The 23,580-nt window shown below is 52.8% G+C and overlaps 1 protein-coding gene across 1 annotated transcript in view; it reads left to right on the top strand.

Moving 5' to 3' along the window:
• The first annotated feature begins 2,604 nt into the window (after positions 1–2,604).
• notch2 (notch receptor 2) overlaps positions 2,605–23,580 on the top strand; it is an 83,743-nt gene continuing 62,767 nt past the window's right edge. Inside the window, exons 1-2 of the mRNA XM_088599176.1 lie at positions 2,605–3,331; positions 21,957–22,038. Coding sequence (XP_088455302.1) covers positions 3,265–3,331; positions 21,957–22,038 — 149 coding nt within the window. The 5' untranslated portion in view covers positions 2,605–3,264. The remainder of the gene's footprint in view (positions 3,332–21,956; positions 22,039–23,580) is intronic.

The following is a 23,580-nucleotide window of genomic DNA, read 5'->3' as shown; positions in this document are numbered from 1 at the left end:
TTTCTTCCCTTCGTCTCTGGGAAATTCCTGGCAGCGGCCAGCGCACATTACAGAGAGGACAAGCCAAGATGGCGACTGACCTCCCTTCCACTGGGCTCTGTGCTTTATCCTGGCAACAACATACCAAGAGCAGAAGAACAGCTACAAACAAAGAGGAGGCCATTCAGCCCAACTGGCCTGGCTGGTACTTAATAGTGAGCTGATCCCAGGGTCTCATCCAGTTACGTGAAAGGAACCAGGGTCATCTGCTACAACAACAACATGGCTGGGTTGTTTGTTCCAGACACCCAACACCCTTTGTGTAAAGAAACATTTCCTGTTCTCAAGCTTAAACACACTTCCCAGCACCCCCTACAACTTCCACTCACAGTTGCTCAAACACTAGCTTGGTCCTGTTTTTGCTGTCTGCTGCGACGGATCTGACTCCTGACTTATTGATTGGAAAGTGACGGGCGTCTGTCATTTTTCCATTCAGTGCTGTACGGATGTGATGAGGACGTGTTGTATGTTTAAGATGGACTGAGATTCCTGGTTCTGTATTCTACAGATCTGAGGAGGGGGGGTGATAATAGGAAAGAAGAGGTAAGAATGATCAGGCTTGATGTTATGGCAGAGGCTGAGACCGAGGTTATTCTATTTGAAATACAGGTTAGAAGAGGGATTATGCACAGCTTTATTGACTTTATATCTCCTGCAGAGGTGATAATGTGGAGCTGAGTACCGATCAGGTTGTATGGAGAAATATACACACTGGGGGTACCCCCTTGACTCTTTCTAAAAGTGTCGAGCAAAAAGGCCCGAACTTTGGAAGTTTTGACATTCTTGCCCAGTGGGAAAAGATCCACCTACCGGTCCACTGAATATACCAAGGTTGACCACAGTTTGAAACCCATACTGGGCAGCAGCAGTATGGGGTGGTGTTGGCGGCGGAGGATCATGTTTCTGTGACAATGGCAACAACACTCGCACTATCTGCGCAGAAGAAAGGCCTGGCGAACTACTTCCACGTCTTGCCATGAAGCCTCTATGGATAGTGACGTAGGAACTATCAATAGGGTCTCCATGAGTCGACACTGACTCGATGGCCCTCAACCACCACCACCACAGTTTGAAGAGTTGGATTACGGTAGGCTGCTATGGGGATACTTGTTTCCTTTGCACAGAGGTGGTAGTACCAATCAGAATTATTATCATCTGTTTTTTTTAATAGGAATGTGACTCCTCTCTTAATACTACAAGGAATAGATCATGTCGACTGTGCTAGCTTAAAGGGAATGAACTACTAGTTTAATTTTCAAATCCATTACGTGTTGACGTGTGTGATGAGACATTTTTCACATCATTTCTTCTCGTTTTCGCAAACGCCTGGAATGGCACCGCCGGGCTAGCGTTCCAGAGATGCCAGCGCTTGAAGACACACGCGCCTTCTCCGCTTGGACAGCAGCCGGGAATGAACTGGGCATTTCTTCACTGTTGAATTGAAAGCGTTCGTGCATCCTGATATCCCAGACAGATCCTGATAGATGTCTTGACTACGTTTCAAGAGAATTTATTTCATATTTCCTCGACAAAAAACGTAGCTTTCCTCGTTTGTTTGAAATCGGTTTTTGCCGGGTACAGTAGTTAATCGGCACTTTTCTTCCAGCGGTGACAGTGCTGGCCCTGGGGCACAGGGGGCGCTGGCACGACCCCGCACGTGCGAGCCGAAAATGCCGTGGTTATTTCTGGAAAAAGACATTACCGGTATTCATTTCATCATAATAATTATATATACTCGAGAATTTTCCCTTGTTTTCTCCTAAATATAAATATATCTTCGGGGACCAGTCGAGGGAGTAAGAAAGACTGACAGCATCGATTATAGGAGCATGAAGTTGAACTCCTTTTTATTACTTTACGGCCTAAAAGAAACATTTGCACTTTAATTTAATGTAAAATAAATCAAGACAGAATTACCACGAATATAATTTATATGACATGATAACGTTTTTTCGTGAAATATGGAACACATTAACAGTATATCATAGTTAACACTGACAGGATGGTTAAATATTAACCGAACCTAAAATTATGTCTGAGAAACAATGCGGAACAGAGACAGAACCCCCCCCCCCCAAAAAAAAAAAGGGGGGGGGGCGGAAAATGTTTAGAAAGGTGAAGACTAAATGTTTTTCAAATATGATCAATTTGCAAAACTATTCATTATGGATTGAACTGGTGTGCGTGTGATTTTTTTAAACTGCACTTTGTGTTTAGAAACAGTTCTTCGGGCTGTGACGTGTTAAGGACATTTTTCCTTTTTTTCTTATTTTCTGCAGCGCTATTCATACAAGTCTGCTATTCGTACACCGTCGCCCGTCTGATCTCCTGCGAACTGTCAACTGCATGCTCCCTGGATATGCTCTCCCTACAGAGACGGCACACTTCAACCGGTGCCATCGCATCAATCTGCTTATTATTAACGCTGTCACGAACACGTGGAGGAGAGTGATCTATATATATATATGTGTGTTTAACACGCTGATTATAACAAGACACTCTTCGGTCTCATCCCAAAAGACACAAATTCTGCAGAACCGCGTTCGCCGGTGCCCCGGCCGCCGCGCGCTCCGCAGACAGCCCCGGCTCCAGGCGCCGAACACGCCGCGAGCACCCACGACGGCGAAACTTTTCAATTTTCGCCGCTTCTCCCCTGCTCGGCGCAAACACAACTGCGAAAAACGACGCAAAAACGACCCGAAAATAAGCGAAATCAGTGAACGGGTTAATCTGAGTCATACAGCGCTGAAAAGTTAGAGAATGGAAATTCCTCCGCCGGAGAGAGAGAGAGGTAGCAAAGGGTTAGGGCGAGGGTGAAATTGGTTTAAAAGAAGCTCATTAAATCACTTCGGACTTGTCGATCTCCCGTTTTTCAACAGCCAACAGAGCACATAGATGATTTAAAATATATATTTAGAGGCTGGGCGTGTGAAGACGGGTGTCCTTCAAGTACATCATCGCGATTCCGGCGGAAGGACACGATCTCTGCGTCTGAGAGAGGCAGAGAGGGGAGGGAGGGAGAGAGAGAGAGAGGAGTTTTGAAACACTTCAGTAAACAGTTTCTTTTTACAGCGGCCGGAAAAAAAAGAAATAAGAGAGAAACCTGATTTTTTTTTAAAACCATTCGATCACGCCAGCCTCCCGACTTGGCGCGTCCCAGGAACGCCGTTCGCCAGGAGTGTTTCTCCCCGGTGCTGGTATCTCTATGTGGATGTTACAGAGGCGATGGGGAAACCCGGGCTCATCTTGGGGGAGATCGTGCTGATTCTGGGCTGGCTGAGCCTGTCGGGCGGTGAGTACAGGAATGCGCCGCGCTCTGTGCGGGGACAGGCGTCGGGGCACGGCGCTGGGCTCTCGGACCCCTTCGCGGCTGTAGCGGGCTCGATCTCCTAAAACAACAACAAAAAAAAATACTTGTGATCTTGGCAGAAAACTTTTTGGTCTCGGTTCCTTTTTTGGGGGGGTGGGCGTCTGAACTGAAAGCAAATTCGGCAGTGTAGTGAGACCAGTTAGTGTAATGTGTCATTGCCCGAAGGAAGCATGGCTTCGCACGCTCCTGTCTTGATTTTTTTTTTAAAAAAGAATAATTGTACAAAAGCAAACAGAAAAATGTAGCAAATCGCCCTCGATTCGGCGAAGCATTCTCCTCCACGCGTTAGCACGGTTGGTATCCCGTGGTGTGACGGGCTTCCACGGCGAAACGAAAACGCATTAGTTTGCCATCGCGATGGTAACTTATTTTTGGAAGGGCTGCACTCCAACCGCTGTGCAGATGTTTGGCGATTTTCTGTCTGAATCTAAAATGGATGCTGTGCAATTTCACGAAACCTTTGCCGGGGCCCAGCGATCGTACGAGTTATTATTGGAAACCACAGCTTAAAGCTGTAATTTTAAAGGCAGGAACCCCGGAGTCTTTGAAAATGAGGCGGCTGGACGAATTTCTGCGGATATTTAAAGAATGCGAGAAGCGCTTCGTTTTGAGTAGAAGTGTACAGATCACATCCACACACTTTTTTTTTTTGTCTCCAGAAGGGGCTTTTTAACCCAGATTATTTTAATGAACGCATGCAACTTTTGAATACCCGCAGAGTTAGTAGTTTGGGATCATTTTACAAGGTTTTCGCTGGTCCATCTATCCGTCGTCAGGTGTATGAAATGTGTTCGGTACAGGAGCACACACGGATTACACTGGTGTTCAACACGCTGGTAAATCGCATATACCAGATTCGAGAACCGTAACTGATTAGGCCTGCAGAGGAGCTCTTAATTAAGGGCACAAGTCACAAACACGGCTGAGACCTCTCTGTCAGAGGCCGTCTGGCACGACAGCGACCGCATTCCACATGTTTGGCATCACAAGAGGCGAGCACAGCTCAACGCTAAAAACGGTGTGAGCGCTCAGATTGTGCTGCTGCTGGTAGGGGCCGATGCCCTGTTGTTTGTTTGTTTTGGTGGACTGGCGGAGCCGTGGCAGCTTCGCCGCTCCGAAAGCGTCGGTTTCCACCTGCCCCCCGCGGACTGAGAGGAGACAAAGTCTGAAGCCTCGGGTTTCACTAGAGACGAGGCAACTGCAGAAAAACACCCTCACACACGCACACACGGTCACGCATTTTCCGGAGTATATTGTTGCGGGGGGGGGAAGGACTCGGCGCACATGTTGCGGGGCACCAGGAGAGCCGCTGCGTTAAGCGTGCGGTACCTGGACATTCCCGGTGCCTCGGACATGTGGAGCCGCTCTCCAAGCGCGGGGCGGGGCCGGGCCGGGCCGGGGGGTGGTAGGGGGGAGTTTAGTTTGCTCGGGTGTGTGAGCGGACGGAGAGCCATTGACCCCTGCCTGGTGTTCCCTGACGACGAAGCTCAGCTCAAAAGCTTCCTCTCCGTGAGATGACTGCCGGGGTACAGACGGCTAGGGACCGGAGGAGGAGCGCAGACGCCGCCTTGGCGTGCTGTATTGTTCCGTGGTTTGCGCCTGTCTGGTGTGGCTACCTCCCCCGGACTCGGGGCTGTGTGTTTGTATTATTAGATAGTGTGAACAGATTGCAATTTTTTCATTTTCGGCGCAGTCGTCGACCACAGCGTCCGCGCAGAACATCATCGGTGGGAAGAGGGCTGTAGTTTCCGGCTGCAGGAAGGCGCTTGTCCGGAGCCGACTTTCGCCCCTCGGCAGTTATTTCGTTCGCTTGCTTTTGCTGTCGTGTGATGTGTGGCTTTACGTTTGAAGTTGCTTTTCCGCCGGGCAGCGGCTGTTTTTCTCTCCCGCGCCGAGTCCCCATTCCTGCCTCCTTCGGGGGTTTCTGTCACCAGTACGTCTTGCCGTCTTCTAGACGAAGCTGGCCAGCCCAATTCACACCCCCGCCACAGAGCTAACGCCGTTTCAAAACCCTGCTTAGTTCTTCTAGATAGGGCTTTTTGAGAAGAGAAACAAAAAACATCTCTAGCAGCGGTTCTTGAAATCTGTTCGCTACCGCAGGTGACCCTCGGGCCAAAACACGCCGGCCGTGAGAAGCCGGCTCTTGGGCAAACCAGCCTGACCCTCGAAACTAATTCCCTGCTCACGGGACTCAGCCCTGCTGCCAGCGGCTCGGCAGGCTGCCCTGTCGCCCTGCCTGTCCGTGTGCCCGCTGCGGTGCCGCGCACTTCGCCGTGGCTGACTTTCTAGACTCTGGATAAGGGCGCCTGCACCCTGTCAGTTCTGTTCCTGCGCCGAGACCTGTCTTTCATCGGATACCGCGACTCCGTGATTTGTTTGTGTGCTCTTTGCTTTGTTTATCTCCCGATTGCGTGGATCTGTAGGTGCATGAGGGCGCTTTCTGAGCAGATACTGAGAATTCCGCAGTGGCACCCCAGGGTCCGCGTTGTCGGCGCACAGCTGGGTGCCGCCTGGGAGAAGGGGGTACAAGGGCCCGGTTTTCAGTTCAGGGGATGCCGAGGCCCGCCGAGTTCTCTCCAGCGGCCCGGGGGGCGCTGCCCGGGCAGGAGCCGGGGCAGGGGGCGGAGACAGGGGCGCAGGTAGAAAGGGCTGGAAATTGCCGTTTGAGCTCTTTCTGGTTTAATCAGCTCCGGGCTTGTGAATGTGGTGCCGGATATTTTATGTTTGTAACCTTATTTTGAGTAAATTTGCATGCGCCGACATTCGGTGTTAATAATATTAAAATAAATTTGCTTTTTCTAGTACTACGGTTTTTTTTTTCCTGGTAGAATGGGTGGCTTGTAAAACCTGAAATTTTTCAACCTGCTTTGCAACACGAGGCTGGTTTCCTTTCATCCTGCGTCTCTTCAACAGCTCTGCCCGGTGGCAGCGCTGGAGTTTGGCACTGCGTCTCCGTGCAGCGGAGAAACCCGCGAAGTCCGCAGCGCTCTGATGGATTTGGCTAGATTGGGCCTGAAAGAGCGAGGCTTGAACACAGATGCAGTTTTCTTACCCCTAACAAGCCAGCCACCCGTCAGACAATGATATTAGTGAAGTGAAGCTGGCCCTTATAGCGGCATTGATGGCGAGAAATTAAAATACCTCCGGGGAATGCCAGACATTTCTGAGCCTTAACACCGTGTGTCAGCTGCAGGGAGGTTTGGAGTGTGTGTAACCCGAGCGCACATGCACCGCTGAACTGCTGTTACAGAGCAGGATTGTCCTCCAGAGAGGCAGTAATCCCAGCGCTTTGGCCTTTTATTAATGCTGTACTTAGCACCGTGTCACAGCCATTCCTGTTAGTGACAGGGCAGTGGACTGCGTGGGAAACTCCAGGAGTCGGATCCGAAGGGAACCAGACTCCCTTGTGCGTAACGGTGTGCCGCCTTTCACGGTTTCTGAGGTTCAGGCTCGTGTGCGGCTTGCACTGATGAGAGGGAAGGACACCAGACATTTGCACCTTTATGGCGGGAGTAATTTGTTCAGTATCTGTACTGCTCAAGGCCACTCTCCCCCCCCCCCCCCAATATGTAGCCTCGCCTTTTTTTTTTCCGGGTCGTCTGCATGTCTTCCTTCCATAATAAGGAAACAGAAAAGATCTCTCGAAGCAGAGTGTTAAGGAAACGTTTCGGGGGACGCAAGCTTGCGTCGTCCCCGGCTGTGCAGGCCCCTGGGGAGGCTTTTTGTGTGTTCAGGTGTGTGCGACGCTTATATACTTCCTTCCTGCTATTTCCTGTCGGGCAGCAGTGAGAGACACCTTCAGAAGCTGGGTGTCGGCTGCCGCGCGGGGCCCATGTTCGAATACGCCCGTGCAGCATTTGCGTTGCAAGGTGTTCAGGACTCAGGATGTAGGGTCTCTTTGAAGTTGGCAACCTGAAGAGTTTGCCGCCTCTCCGCTGCGCTTTTCTGCGCTGGGAGACAGAAGCTGGGTGTAGTTCTCCACAGGGCAGAGAGGTCGCCTGACGGTGAGCGATCTGGGGGCCCAACGAGGAGAGATCACGTCCCCGGGTTCCAGGAAAAAAAGGGCCAGAGCTGCAGTCCGATGCCCCCCTCCCTCCCTCCCTCCCGCTCCGCGGCTCGGTCTGCGGACATCTGGGAAAGTTTAACGGAGAGTCGGCAGTCGGGGAGAGAGGGAGGGGGGTTTACAGCAGGCACCGGCCCGCGCTCTCCGAAAGACCGATCAACAGAGAATTAAGATTTTCCCGAATTCCTGGCAGGGCGCGCGAAGCCAGGGAAAGGGTCCGTGGGGGCCGGGACCGTCGGGAGCCCCGTGTCGACGCAGGAAAGCCCGGAGCGCGGAGCTCTTTCCCGCTGGACGGGGAACGGGAACGGGAGAGTCCCGCCGTGGAAACTGGCTCCGTCTGAAGCCAGGTGGGGGAGAGGAGAACTTACTCAACAGAGGAAAGGTTTTTCTTTGCGCCGAACGAGGCTGCTGACCCCCAGGTTATCGTGGGCAGAGAGGCATGGCAGACTGCAGTCTGAGGCACAGTTTGCCGTAGGGCCCATGGCTGTGATAACAGGCCGGGAAAGCACAGCGTGAAGGTCATTCTCAGGCTGTGAGCGTGACTGCCGAAGAACATTAGTCTTCCCCCAGGCGGCAGCGAGACAGCCGCTGGCTCTCCCAGGCGACCCTCAGGGCACCAACACCGTGCCATGCCGCAGAAAGACACCTGGGAAGCCATTGACTCGGCTTAGAGAAATGAAGTTTAAACGATCTGACACGGAAAGGTGTTTTTTAAATGGGGCGTACTTACCTTTTAACCCAAATGCAAGGAGATAACAGTGCAGGTGGCCTAGCTGATTTGTCCAGTTCTGTGGTGGAGTGGGGCTGTCTCTGGTTGAACAAGCACGCTGTACCTGCCCTGGCCACTGGGGGCAGCACGTCTTGTGTACGGCCAGAAAGATAAGAGATCAGATCACTTTATTGGCCGTATACAATTTCTCGCATTGGGAATTTGTCTTTTGGCATACCCCTCCATGAGACATGCAGACAGGGAGAGAAGCTGGGGGTCAGAGCGCAGGGTCAGCCATTTATACGGAGCAGGATTCCTCTGCCGGCCGCGGGATACGAACCGGCAGCCTTCCAGCCAGAGGCGCAGATCCTCAACCACAGAGCCCCGCGGGGCGGTTTTCTCGGCGGACATTCAGGAGCCGTGACTGAAAGCGTCGGCGCGCGAGCGGTTTCTGCTGCCCCTCGTGGGGCTGGGCAGCGGGCGCCTTGGCCCTCGGTCCTGGGTTCCGTCCCGGGATTCTGTTGCTTAAAAATGCCAAATAAGTCTTGAAAATCAAATGGACGTTTTGAAAATGGTGTGATGCGGGGGAGGTTCTCCATGGTGCGACTGCTAGAGGTAACTGGCTTTGGATGATGAGAAGTGCCTCTCGGAGGCAGCGGTGTGGAGGTGCCATTAATGCTCTGCCCATAGGTTTGCCTGGCAGCTTCTGAAACAGGTATGGCCTCCCTCTTACATTACTTACTGTATAGAGAATGGAGATAATACAGAAGTATTTACCTAAATGTGTGCTTATCTATGTATGTGAAAAGGGACACAGGAATGCTCCTTGGCTGATATGATTTACAGAGACAGGGCTGTAGATTTAAAAAATGGCTGCCACTTCTATCCCAGATAGCCCCTAGTGTTCATTGACCATGCCTTTTTTTCTCATTTTGAGTATTATGAATGTGTGTGTAATGTCTTTGCCAAAGCAGTCCTCTGCAATCTGTTTGTACATCCATATGAAGTTGTTTTTGTTCACAGCTGCAGTGATTTCCGCACAACATGCTGAAAATCTTGAACACATTTTTCTTGTGCAGGGTCCTAATGTGGCTCTCAGTAGCTCATAGAGACACATCTGTTAGTGGAGTGACAGAGTGCTCTGTTGTTTGAAATAAAGGATGACTGTAGTGTGCCCTCGTGGGTATGAAGGGCTCCTGTACATACCCCCCCTTTGAGTTACTGTGGACTACCATGTGCACCCCCCACCCCCCGAGTTACTGATCTAGAGTACACCCATCCTTCCCTTCAGTCACTGATCTAGAGTACACCCCCACCCCCTTCAGTCACTGATCTAGAGTACACCCCCCCTTCCCTTCAGTTACTGATCTAGAGTACATCCTTCCCTTCAGTCACTGATCTAGAGTACACCCATCCTTCCCTTCAGTCACTGATCTAGAGTACACCCATCCTTCCCTTCAGTTACTGATCTAGAGTACACCCATCCTTCCCTTCAGTCACTGATCTAGAGTACACCCCCACCCCCTTCAGTCACTGATCTAGAGTACACCCCCACCCCCTTCAGTCAGTGATCTAGAGTACACCCCCCCTTCCCTTCAGTCACTGATCTAGAGTACACCACCACCCCCTTCAGTCACTGATCTAGAGTACACCCCCACCCCCCTTCAGTCACTGATCTAGAGTACACTCCCCCTTCCCTTCAGTCACTGATCTAGAGTACACTCCCCCTTCCCTTCAGTCACTGATCTAGAGCACACCCCCCTTCCCTTCAGTCACTGATCTAGAGTACACCCATCCTTCCCTTCAGTCACTGATCTAGAGTACACCCATCCTTCCCTTCAGTTACTGATCTAGAGTACACCCCCCCTTCCCTTCAGTCACTGATCTAGAGTACACCCCCCCTTCCCTTCAGTCACTGATCTAGAGTACACCCCCACCCCCCTTCAGTCACTGATCTAGAGTACACCCCCACCCCCTTCAGTCACTGATCTAGAGTACACCCCACCTCCCCTTCAGTTACTGATCTAGAGTACACCCCACCCCCTTCAGTCACTGATCTAGAGTACACCCCACCCCCTTCAGTCACTGATCTAGAGTACACCCCCACCCCCTTCAGTCACTGATCTAGAGTACACTCCCCCTTCCCTTCAGTCACTGATCTAGAGTACACCCCACCCCCTTCAGTCACTGATCTAGAGTACACCCCCACCCCCTTCAGTCACTGATCTAGAGTACACCCCCACCCCCTTCAGTCACTGATCTAGAGTACACCCCCACCCCCCGAGTTACTGATCTAGAGTACACCCCCACCCCCCGAGTTACTGATCTAGAGCACACCCCCCTTCCCTTCAGTCACTGATCTAGAGTACACCCCCCCTTCCCTTCAGTCACTGATCTAGAGCACACCCCCCTTCCCTTCAGTTACTGATCTAGAGCACACCCCCCTTCCCTTCAGTTACTGATCTAGAGCACACCACCACCCCCTTCAGTCACTGATCTAGAGTACACCCCACCTCCCCTTCAGTTACTGATCTAGAGTACACCCCACCCCCTTCAGTCACTGATCTAGAGTACACCCCCACCCCCCGAGTTACTGATCTAGAGTACACCCCCACCTCCCCTTCAGTCACTGATCTAGAGTACACCCCCACCCCCCTTCAGTCACTGATCTAGAGTACACCCCCCCTTCCCTTCAGTCACTGATCTAGAGTACACCCCCACCCCCTTCAGTCACTGATCTAGAGTACACCCCCACCCCCCTTCAGTCACTGATCTAGAGTACACCCCACCTCCCCTTCAGTTACTGATCTAGAGTACACCCCACCCCGTTCAGTCACTGATCTAGAGTACACCCCCACCCCCCGAGTTACTGATCTAGAGTACACCCCCACCTCCCCTTCAGTCACTGATCTAGAGTACACCCCCACCCCCTTCAGTCACTGATCTAGAGTACACCCCCACCCCCCGAGTTACTGATCTAGAGTACACCCCCACCTCCCCTTCAGTCACTGATCTAGAGTACACCCCCACCCCCCTTCAGTCACTGATCTAGAGTACACCCCCACCCCCTTCAGTCACTGATCTAGAGTACACCCCCCCTTCCCTTCAGTTACTGATCTAGAGTACATCCTTCCCTTCAGTCACTGATCTAGAGTACACCCATCCTTCCCTTCAGTCACTGATCTAGAGTACACCCCATCCCCCTTCAGTCACTGATCTAGAGTACACCCCCCCTTCCCTTCAGTCACTGATCTAGAGTACACCCCATCCCCCTTCAGTCACTGATCTAGAGTACACCCCCCCTTCCCTTCAGTCACTGATCTAGAGTACACCCCCACCCCCCTTCAGTCACTGATCTAGAGTACACTCCCCCTTCCCTTCAGTCACTGATCTAGAGTACACCCCCACCCCCTTCAGTCACTGATCTAGAGTACACCCCCACCCCCTTCAGTCACTGATCTAGAGTACACCCCCACCCCCTTCAGTCACTGATCTAGAGCACACCCCCACCCCCTTCAGTCACTGATCTAGAGTACACCCCCACCCCCCGAGTTACTGATCTAGAGCACACCCCCCCTTCCCTTCAGTCACTGATCTAGAGTACACCCCCCCTTCCCTTCAGTCACTGATCTAGAGCACACCCCCCTTCCCTTCAGTTACTGATCTAGAGCACACCCCCCTTCCCTTCAGTTACTGATCTAGAGCACACCACCACCCCCTTCAGTCACTGATCTAGAGTACACCCCACCTCCCCTTCAGTTACTGATCTAGAGTACACCCCACCCCCTTCAGTCACTGATCTAGAGTACACCCCCACCCCCCGAGTTACTGATCTAGAGTACACCCCCACCTCCCCTTCAGTCACTGATCTAGAGTACACCCCCACCCCCCTTCAGTCACTGATCTAGAGTACACCCCCCCTCCCCTTCAGTCACTGATCTAGAGTACACCCCCACCCCCTTCAGTCACTGATCTAGAGTACACCCCCCCTTCCCTTCAGTCACTGATCTAGAGTACATCCTTCCCTTCAGTCACTTATCTAGAGTACACCCCCACCCCCCTTCAGTCACTGATCTAGAGTACACCCCACCTCCCCTTCAGTTACTGATCTAGAGTACACCCCACCTCCCCTTCAGTTACTGATCTAGAGTACACCCCACCCCCTTCAGTCACTGATCTAGAGTACACCCCCACCCCCTTCAGTTACTGATCTAGAGTACACCCCCACCCCCTTCAGTCACTGATCTAGAGTACACCCCCACCCCCCGAGTTACTGATCTAGAGTACACCCCCACCTCCCCTTCAGTCACTGATCTAGAGTACACTCCCCCTTCCCTTCAGTCACTGATCTAGAGTACACCCCCACCCCCCGAGTTACTGATCTAGAGTACACCCCCACCTCCCCTTCAGTCACTGATCTAGAGTACACCCCCACCCCCCTTCAGTCACTGATCTAGAGTACACCCCCCTTCCCTTCAGTTACTGATCTAGAGTACACCCCCACCCCCTTCAGTCACTGATCTAGAGTACACCCCCACCCCCTTCAGTCACTGATCTAGAGTACACCCCCCTTCCCTTCAGTCACTGATCTAGAGTACACCCCCACCCCCTTCAGTCACTGATCTAGAGTACTCCAGTGCTGTAGTGTAACCCTCTCCCCGGTTCCTGAAGAGCACTGATGGTTCCTGATGAGGATCACTCTTATCTGGATTTCTGGACAGGAAACAATTTCCTTCAGGGCAGCACGTCCCTGCAGTCGGATTGTTTCCCGTCGAGGGTGTGAAGTGCTTCCTGGCTGGATCTGGGAGCCAGTGCTTATCAGGGCAGAGGAAGCAGGCGGGCCTGCCGCCGAGAGCGCTGTCCGGCAGCGCGTGTCAGGACGGGGGCAGGAATTACTGCAGCTCTCTCTGGATGCCCTGGGGGAGCTCTTTTGACTTTCTCTGACGGCCGCATTCCTGGACGAGGCATGAGCGCGCTCTCCTCCGACTGCAGCCGCCAAAAAACCAGCCGCTCTGTCGCTGGACAGCAGCCCGGAGGGGGTCCTCGTCCCGGGACACTGGGAGCAGAGAGGGGGCTGTAGCTTTTATCCAGGTGCAGCGTGGCCTCAGGAATTAGGTCTCCTGGGCACGTGCTTTATAGCTTTTTCACACCAGCGAAGAGTCCAGACTAAGGGAAGGGGTCCCAGAGTGCTCCAGCCTCCTGTGGACTAGTTACGTTTATTTTGACCACAGGAGTTAAGTATTGTAGAAGCAGTGCAGTCAGGCCCGATCCGGTATTCAGCTGCTTTGAGGTGCAGAGAGCGATAGAGGAATCAGTGATTCTGTAGGTGATCCGAGAAGATAATGGTATCATCTTCTCCGATTCTACATCAGTTAAGAAAATCAAGTATTTTCTAATACCTCCCTGAACAGTGGCTCTCAGTAATGGTTTTCTGCTGGTTTCCATTCAAACTGGGCCCTTAATCACTGGTGCTAATTGCTGAATGTAATCAATCTGCTTGTTTGTTCAGGATGTTTTCTCAGTCTTCGGGTTCAAAAATGTCCTAAAATGTCTATACAGTATATAGTAAGATCAACATGTTGAGCTTTATGCAGTTTCTCTTCGGCTTGCTGTGACTTTTTGTCCCTTATTTCTGCCTAAAACCCGGGAAATGGCAGTGTCGATGCCACTTCTAGACCCCATGAAACTTTTTAAGAGCTTTTAGAGTTTTAAAAACTCACTTAATATAGAAAACTGAACCCAATGTGCCTGCAGTTAACTTGGCTGGGGCAGAAATCGGAAGAAAATGAGGTCTCCCAGGACCAGGACAGAGCAGCACCGTCCAAGAAGAGAAATGTTGTCGTCCAGATAAATATTTTGGGGGCTCCTGAGAGAAAGCTTGTGTGTGCGCTCGTCAGATCAGCTGTGTAGTGTGACTCGCTTCCCAGGGTGTATGAGTCATCAGAGCGTAAGAAAGATAATTAATGAGAGGCAGCAATTCGGTCCATCCAGCCCATGTGTGTGGTCAGCCATTCCAGGGGTCTCATCCAGCTGTTTCTTGTGAGCCAGGTTATTGGCTTCAACAGCCTGGCGTAGTAGCTTGTTCCACTCTCCCACAACCCTCTGCGTAAAGACCTGCCCCCCCCCCTGTTCTCGGTTGTAAAAGCACGAGCAAGCTTGCGAGGTCATGAATGTGTTCGTGAGGAGTTTCACTCCAGGGATCCCCACTCCTGCACCTGGGGATTCACACACCTCCTGGTTTTCATTTCACAGAGCTCTTCCGCGAATCGATTCCCGACAAGATTGGTTGGAACCTTGGCAAGTTTGGTTTTCCTGCTTGAAGCTTGGGAGATTTTCGGTTACTTCTGAAACACAATCATTAAAAGGCAACTTCTAGCACGTTTAGGAAGTAAGAACAAAGAGTTCAATCCCGTTATTAGGTCTGTGAAGAGTTCAGTTCCTTGACTGGGTGCTCGGAGGGAACCGAACCCGCCCGCTGTGTGGGCGCCCGAGCCCGGGTGTGGCATCCCCTGCCTCACTCCTCACCCCCTCTTGCCCGAGTGAAGAAGAAACCAATTGTCTGTATGAGCTGGTGGAGTCTGGCAGATCGAAATCGGGTCAGTCACGCTGCGTATCGCCCCGGTGATCCCGCCGTGCGACGCTGGCTGCGGTGCTGTATTCCTGCTCCCCGCGGAACACATCTGGACTGTGCCGTCATGCTCTGGCTGCAGGACCCCCGCCTCTCCCACCCACCTGGGAGCTCGGGGGAGGGCCAGAAGGGCGGGCGTGAGTCACTGGATGAGATCTTCAAGGTTCTGCGCTGGGGGGGGGGTGCTGAGGCTCAGATTACTCTCTTCTGGGGCCTGTTACACATTAGTGGCTTAGAGGGGAGTTTTATGGAGCTCAGAAGACTGCTGTGTTTTATTTGCCTTTCCGAAGGCCTGTCTAGGTCTGTTCTGAAGTGCAGCCTTTTGGTCAGGTCGACCCTGCCCGCCCCCCAGAGAGGGGCCGTGGGGGGTGGGGAGTGTCCACCCCCTGCTGTGCCGTGCCTGGGCACTCTTCCCTCGCTCTGGAGTCTCTTAATAGCAGCCTTGAGTCTGAAAATAGGAAAACAATGTGTGTTTTATTTCTGAGAGTCTGTAGTGGCTGGTGGTAATTAAACATAAACACATCTGCTTGCCATGTGGTACTGCCGTGTGTTTCATTAACGGTTCACTGTCGTTCACAGAGCGGGGTGGCATACTGGTGTTTTCATTGCAAATGATCTCCAAACCGCTTGGAGCAAATGGTCAAAACAAAGTTGCTTCTTAGAGAGTGATTTAAGGGTGATCCATAGAGCCTGCAGGAAGGGACAGGCACAGCGGGGCAGCTCTTCACAGCTCTTGGGCTCCGCTGTCTGTGGGGAGTTTGCATGTTCTTACGAAGGCCATGTGGGTTGTCCCCAGGTGCTCGGGGCTCCTGTGCTCATGGTTTTGGTTTGTGTGTGAGCCTGGGTGTGCCCCCAGTGATCCAGCATATATCCGTCCTGCCTTGTGCCCCTTTTCTGTAGGGGTACTCTTCAGCTCACCGCTGCCTTCTGTTGGACTGTGCAGTGACTGAAAGTAGACGGAGGTGCTCCTTGGCAGAGCTGCCCTTCTGCTGGAGGGGCCTGGTGGCCGCAGAGACACGCTCTCACCCCCAGACCCACTGCCCAGGGTCGGGGGAGGGGTAGAGCAAACTCAGAAAGACCAGAAAACCAGCAGGTACTGTAGCTTCTTAAATAACTCAGGATCCCTTCTGCCATCGTTGTGGGGAGAATAAAAGCTCCGAAGTATCTTGGTTTTATCTGTAGAGATCTGGCAGTGCGGTGCAGCGAGGTAAGGAGCCAGTTGGACCTGTTCTGCGAACCCGGTGCAGGTAATTGCCTCGACACCAGTGTCAACAGCTCTGCGCTCAAGACAATGGCTGAGGTGAACGAACTTGAGGCTGAAGCGAGTGTCGAGTGACACACCGTCGTGGCCTTTCCCCCCCTGGGTCAGGGCGGAGGGTGCTGGGAAGCCCGCTGCCTGAGAGGAGCGTCAGTCATTTTCGCGTGCCTTCTAGTGTAGTCGCCACTCAAGCAAGTTTCTGAGGGAGAGGGGGCCATTGGGCCCGTTCGGTAATCGGTAGTTCATCCGGCTGTTTCTTGAGAGAATCCCGGGTATCGGTTTGAACAACATAGCAGGTGTCGCTTGTTCCATGCTCCTACAACCCTTTGGGTAAAAAAAAAGTGCTCCCTGCTCTTGCACTTCCCTGGTTTCCCCTTGTGCTTTACTGTTCAGTCGGAAGTATTCCTCTGGGCTGAAGTGTCCCTACGTCTCCAGCCACCACGACGTCCTCTGATATACAAAGAATAAGCCATATACTCGTGTTTTGTGACTGAAATCTTTAAAATGCTCAACGGCTGATTTAAAAAGGAGTTCCTGTTAGCGACGCACGTGGTGGACTTTCAGGGTAATTTGAAGTGTACAGTGGCAGTTGTCTGTTTGTTGAAACGGATTTCGTTGCATCTGTAATTCAGAACGGGATCACACTCGACACCAGATCTGAAGTGTGGGGAGGGCAGGGGCCTGTATCTGCCCATGCTGGATTGTATTTAGTGCTGCAAAGCAAGAGAATCTAGTCTTGGGAGCTGGTGTCTCCTATTTCTGTGTGGCAGCGTCTGCTCTTTAATAACCAAGCAGACAGAAAATTGACTAAGTGCAAAGCTGGTTTTACTGGGCCTTTCCTCTTCAACGGGCGATGTGAAAAGCTTCGACTAACTGGTTTAAAAGGCTCAGTGCTGCTCTGTTGCACCAATACCTGTTTAAACAATGTTGTTTGAGATCCATGCATTATTAATCCCCCCTGACTTATTTATTTGCTAATTCTGCCTTTTGGGCATTTGCTATGTTTAATTAGCAACTAGTGTGGCAACTGCAGCCCTGCTGAAAGTGGGAGTGCCAGGGTTTAGCAGAGGGTTTAGCAATTAGAAACCCTGCAGGTTCTTTGTCAGGATGCGAGGGGTTAAACCCACACAACCATTGCACCCAGATTCGGTCACCAGGCAGGAAGTGATGCAGGAGGGTGAACCGCAGCTGAGTCTTTTCTGTTCATTTTTTTTTTTATAATGTTTATTAGCCCTATACAATTTCTTGCATTAGGAATTCGTCTTTTCGCATACCCCAGCTTTTCTCCATGGAGACACAGACACACTGACAGGGAGAGAAGCTTGGAGTCAGAGTGCAGAGTCAGCCATTGTACAGCGCCCCTGGAGCAGTTGGGGTTAAGGGCCTTGCTCAGGGGCCCAACGGAGTAGGATTCCTCTGACGGCCGCGGGATTTGAACCGGCAACCTTCCAGTCACAGGCGCAGATCCTTAGCCACAGAGCCACCTCTCCGCCCAATTTCAATCTGCCGCCCCAAACAGCCTGTGATTCTGAGGCCGAGACTCACGGGGACAGATGTCCTCTTGCTCTCCTGCTGCCTGAGTGCTCGTGTTAGCAGAGCAGTGCTCCGCAGGGCCAGGCTGCAGGTGTCCTGCACTCTGTAGGGCACAAAGGGACCCTGGGGGGCGTGGACAGACCTGGAGCATGAGCTGTAGCTGGTGATCGGGGTGCTCCAGTTCGCACCCTGGCCTTGACAGGGCAGAAAAGGAGAAGCGTTGAGCCTCACCCTTAATTCCAGGAGAGGGGGAGACTGTGCAGGGGAAGGGGGGGGGTGAGAGGAGAGCAGCCGGCTTCAGACGGACAGCCCTGGTGTCTTAGGCTTTCCAGCTTGTCCGCTAGTCTTGACTCCCCTCTCTCTGGGGCTCTGCCCTGGGCTCTGGCCCCGTCTCCCTGCCTCTCTCGCCGGGGATGGGGCTGGCGGGCGAGCGAGGCAGGAAGCGGGGCCGCTCTCTTCCTGCGCCGCTCCTGCGTGTCAGGCGAGCCTCACGGCCGCGGTGACGGCGCTGGCGGCGCTGGCGGGCAGGCACGTGGCTTGCCGGCTTCTCCTCAGCCCCGTTGGCTCTTCCCGGAAATCCTCCTCCTCCTTCACCCGCCCCGCACCGGCTCCACGTGTCCGGAGCCGATCCCGACAGATGTGTGCGTTTCGGGGGGAAGTGAAAACGAAAAAGAGTGGTTTCGCTTTATTGTGCGGTACGAGGGAGACGGCTTCCCAGATCTGCGAGGACTGTTAATTTCTCTCCCCCAGCCCTGCGCAGTTTTTCTTTCAGCTGTCCACAGGAATGAGCGTCAGGGCTCAGGCAGCTCTTTGTCCCCTGTGACATGCGACGCTGTAGTACTGTAATGGATGATCCAGTGAAGCTGTAATACAGCGATTTGTTATGCTGCCATGTTTCCACCCACTCAATTCCAAAACCCATGCTGTCAAAAAGTCACTCTCATCCGTGTCCTCTCACCTCGGTGGTGGATGACGCATCGGATATTTTATAAACTGACATCAGGTGTTGTGTGAGCTGCCCTCTTGCTCTTTTTGTGCGATTCCTGTAAGAAGCAGAAAGCAGATCATGAAAGGGAGTTTTCAGATGCTGAGTGTGACACGTTGGAGTGAACAGAAACTGTTTCTGGCACCCTGCGCGGGTCAGCGTCAGACTGGAGCTCAGGGCGGTGGGTAATTCCCCTGCACGCTGGCATCTGTGGAGCTGCGAGGGCAGCCTGAGATGTGTTCGTAAGACTAAAGGGACCTGATTGGCTGGCCTTAGTGTAGCTGAAGAGATTTTGGTACTTTGTTATGAACCTCCTCATTCCCTTTCATGCCATCACTAGCTCCTGTCCTCTCCTGGCTTCAGTAGCTCCTATTCTCCCATCACTGGCTCCTGTCCCCTCCTGGCTTCAGTAGCTCCTATTCTCCCATCACTGGCTCCTGTCCTCTCCTGGCTTCAGTAGCTCCTATTCTCCCATCACTGGCTCCCGTCCTCTCCTGGCTTCAGTAGCTCCTATTCTGCCATCACTGGCTCCTGTCACTCCTGGCTTCAGTAGCTCCTATTCTGCCATCACTGGCTCCTGTCACTCCTGGCTTCAGTAGCTCCTATTCTGCCATCACTGGCTCCTGTCACTCCTGGCTTCAGTAGCTCCTATTCTGCCATCACTGGCTCCTGTCACTCCTGGCTTCAGTAGCTCTTATTCTGCCATCACTGGCTCCTGTCCTGGCTTCAGTAGCTCCTATTCTGCCATCACTGGCTCCCGTCCTCTCCTGGCTTCAGTAGCTCCTATTCTCTCATCACTGGCTCCTGTCCTCTCCTGGCTTCAGTAGCTCCTATTCTCTCATCACTGGCTCCTGTCCTCTCCTGGCTTCAGTAGCTCCTATTCTCCCATCACTGGGCCCTGTCCCCTCCTGGCTTCAGTAGCTCCTATTCTACCATCACTGGGCCCTGTCCCCTCCTGGCTTCAGTAGCTCCTATTCTCCCATCACTGGGCCCTGTCCCCTCCTGGCTTCAGTAGCTCCTATTCTCCCATCACTGGCTCCCGTCCTCTCCTGGCTTCAGTAGCTCCTATTCTCCCATCACTGGCTCCCGTCCTCTCCTGGCTTCAGTAGCTCCTATTCTCCCATCACTGGCTCCCGTCCTCTCCTGGCTTCAGTAGCTCCTATTCTCCCATCACTGGGCCCTGTCCCCTCCTGGCTTCAGTAGCTCCTATTCTCCCATCACTGGCTCCCGTCCTCTCCTGGCTTCAGTAGCTCCTATTCTCCCATCACTGGCTCCCGTCCTCTCCTGGCTTCAGTAGCTCCTATTCTCCCATCACTGGCTCCCGTCCTCTCCTGGCTTCAGTAGCTCCTATTCTCCCATCACTGGCTCCCGTCCTCTCCTGGCTTCAGTAGCTCCTATTCTCCCATCACTGGGCCCTGTCCCCTCCTGGGTTCAGTAGCTCCTATTCTCCCATCACTGGGCCCTGTCCCCTCCTGGGTTCAGTAGCTCCTATTCTCCCATCACTGGGCCCTGTCCTTACGCCCATTGCTTGCAGGGATAGGCTCCGGCTCCCCCTGACCCTGTGCTGGATAAAGCAGTTAGAAGATGGATGGATGGGTCATGTCCGCTTTTGGCTGCACTGGATCCCTCCCTTGCTTCTTGCGTGTATTGAGGTTTCTGCCGGCGGAGGGCATGGCTGCTGTATTGGCTTGATGCTCGCCACTCCCAGCTAAGGATACGGTGCTTCCAGAAAGTGGATGGACCGACAGGTGCAGGTATACCAGGAGATATGAAAGTGCAAAGCATTAGTTCAAAGCCAACGAAAAGGATGAGCAAATGGGTTGGATGTTGTTGTTGTTTTTTAATTTTTTAATTTGTTTGAGGCAGAAACGTGCTCGTCCTTTCGAAGGAAAAAAACAAACAGATTTTCATCTGTAGACGTCTGTCGTCGCCAACGGCGCCGCGTGTTCGGATAACCACGGAGCTGATTTGCAATGCTGAGGTGCCCCCCTGTCTTCTTGCCACAATGCGATTTGAGGGGTTGTTTTTTTTGGGGCGCTAGTTTCTATAGACACAGAAAAAAGGACCCAAAGTGAAATGTAGTTTTGTATGCGTTTAGAAAGTGAGGGAATGGCTCCGTTTTCCTCCTCGTGATTTCCCTGGCTCCGACGGCCGGACGCAGCACAGGCTGCCTGCTGGGATAGTGTTGTAGTAACGGAAAACGGCGCAGTGATTCGGGACAGACGCCAACGAGGGCGTCAAAAGCATCTCAGCTGCGGGATAATTCCCCTTTGTGCTCCACTCGGTTTCCAGCGGACCCTGACCCGCGTCCCCCCACACACACTCGGCACTCTTTCCCTGTCCTGAAGCGCCTCGAGGCAGTGGACTCGTTTTTCACTTCTGGTGGCGGTGTTTTTTCTTTCAGTCCTGGTCTTTCCATTTCTTCTTCTTTTTTTTTTTCTGGTCTTTTTTTCTCCTTTCTTCTTCCTCTTCTTGCTGCGCCGAGCTCGGCGAGCGCTGTGCTCTGCTCGCTGCAGCGAGATGCTCGGTTGACTGGACTGTGCTGTCTTGCTCACCGGACGGGCCTGAAATCTCCTAGAGAGCCGTCATACCCGCCTCTCAGCCGCTTAAAATGCGTCAAGCTTTAGTTTATTCTTGCTTAGAAGCTAACTGCCTAATGAGCGTCAAGATCCTGTGCTGTTCGTTTGCTGTAGCATATTCTGGAGACAAATTGTTCATCATCCGTAAATGTCAAGGTTTGAATCCTAGATGTTGTGACATCAGATCCCACCCCAATCACAGTACACATAGGGTGTACAGGGGGTACACATACTGTAGGGTATAGATGGTGGCAGCTGTAGAGATCATTGTTTTTTTTTAATTTGACTTGAAAAAGTGGACCGCGGTTTATCTAGAGTTCTGTGCATTGCGATTGAGAGGGCTGTATTTCCAGCGGGGAGTGAGCCCGCTGCTACCCTGAGCGTGATGCCACTGCGGGGCATGTTTCGCATGAGTAATTCCAGCTCCCTGAGCTCGAGCTCATTAAACACCCTGTGTGTAGCCCTTTCTGCACCTCCTTAAACTCTTCCGTCAAGGTCTGGCCCTCTTGGTTCCTGTGATGCTCCTCTCTGCTCGTTCGTGTGAGGCACTGCGCGGCGCGATGTTTGTGTACCGCGCTACGATGCACAAAGCCAAACTGCGCACACACTGGCCTAGCGCTGTCTCTCGTGTGTTCTTAGAAGTAACACTCAGAAGCGCTACGCCTTAAAACATTTGGGCATGTGTGTAAATGACTGTGCATGTTATGCGTTTATTCAGATATACAGTATATATATATGTGCTTCATAAATGTGGCTTAATTTCTGTAGTCTGACATTGCCCTGTTGTTTCAGCCCTGCAGTGTCGGGACACGAAGGAGCCCTGTGTCAATAATGGGACCTGCGTCACATTCAGAAACGGCACCGGTTACTGCAGGTAAGTCTGTCTGGGCAAAAAGGCAAAATGCTTTTTGAATTGTGATATAAATAGACATAAGTGCACAGAATGCGTGTTTGCATGTCAGGTGAGTGCCTGTGAGGGTCTCTTCTGGTCTTGTTAAAGGGTGTGCAAGGTGCTTTGCAAAAGTCATGCAGTGCACGATAAGAGTACCGCAATACGGAAACAGCAGGTCTCCATATTTCTGTAAATCAGCCAATACATGTGTTTTTGAACATAGTATGCACAGAAAAACACAGAGGATGGGCGGTGAAGGACGGGGCCTGTGTGTTCGAGAGCTGGCAGCTTGTTTATGTGATGAGAATTGGGAAACAGCAGTGAAGGAAAAGTCTATTGCAAAACAAGGTGGGGCTGTATTAAAGATCAGCTGTTGAGGTGATTTCATTGCACTGCGTCAGCATTTCCTTCTTCTTTCGCTGGCACTGGGAGAGACCCGGTAGACAGACTGCCCCCCTCTGCCCCTCTCACTCCCTCTCACCCTGTCCCCTCTACCACCTCACTCCTTCTCACCCTGCCCCTCTCACTCCCTCTCACCCTGTCACCTTTTCCACCTCACTCCTTCTCACCCTGTCCCCTCTACCACCTCACTCCCTCTCACCCTGTCCCCTCTACCACCTCGCTCCCTCTCTCCCTGCCCCTCTCACTCCCTCTCACCCTGTCCCCTCTACCACCTCACTCCTTCTCACTCTGCCCCTCTCACTCCCTCTCACCCTGTCCCCTCTACCACCTCACTCCCTTTCACCCTGTCCCCTCTACCACCTCACTCCCTCTCACCCTGTCCCCTCTACCACCTCGCTCCCTCTCACCCTGTCTCCTCTCACTCCCTCTCTCCCTGCCCCCTCACTCCCTCTCACTCCCTCTCAGTGAGGGGTAGGGTGAGAGGGAGTGAGGTAGTCATGGGGACCTCCCACTCTTCCCAGCTGTCAGTCATACTGGGGGAGGGGGGAGGAAACTCAGCAGAGCTGCCGGAGTGACAGGGTGCGATATGGAGGAGAGAGGCGAACGGGAGAGGCGCAGGAGGAGGTGTGTAGGCAAGGCTGTCGGACCGGTGTGGCCGCCTGGCTGCGCTCAGCGCTGCCGGGGCGCGGCGGGGAGCCAGCACGCGCCGGGCAAGGTGTGTGGCAGCGACTGTCACGCTGGAGAGCACCCAGCGAGTCCCGAGCGCTTTTAAAACAAGGGCACTCTCGCCCTGCCTCGCCTCGCCTCTCTCCTGCTGGTTTGTGTTTGCGGAAAGATCAAAGCGTGCCAGCCTGACGTCCGTTTGCTCTGTGTCTGCTGGAGCCAATCCTGTCCTGCCAGCGGGGAGGCGAAGGGGAGATTGGGAAAGCAGTGTCCTGTGGGAAAGTCCTGGCAGATTGTGGCACGTCTCTCTAGATGTGGCGCTGTGTGTCTGGAGTGTGCCACAGCCACAGAAGGCAAGTGCCCCTGACCGGGGAGAAGAAGTGAAACTGAGGGGGCTGTTGTGCAATAGCTGTGTGCTCCTCTGGAGTCTACCTTGCATGATCCCCGGCCACACAGGAA

This window comes from Lepisosteus platostomus, chromosome 11 (genome assembly GCF_059453375.1).
Source record: "Lepisosteus platostomus isolate fLepPlt1 chromosome 11, fLepPlt1.hap1, whole genome shotgun sequence".
NCBI lineage: Eukaryota > Metazoa > Chordata > Actinopteri > Semionotiformes > Lepisosteidae > Lepisosteus > Lepisosteus platostomus.
The sequence above is the reverse complement of the archived record's forward strand: the minus strand, read 5'-3'. Positions and strand labels throughout refer to the sequence as shown.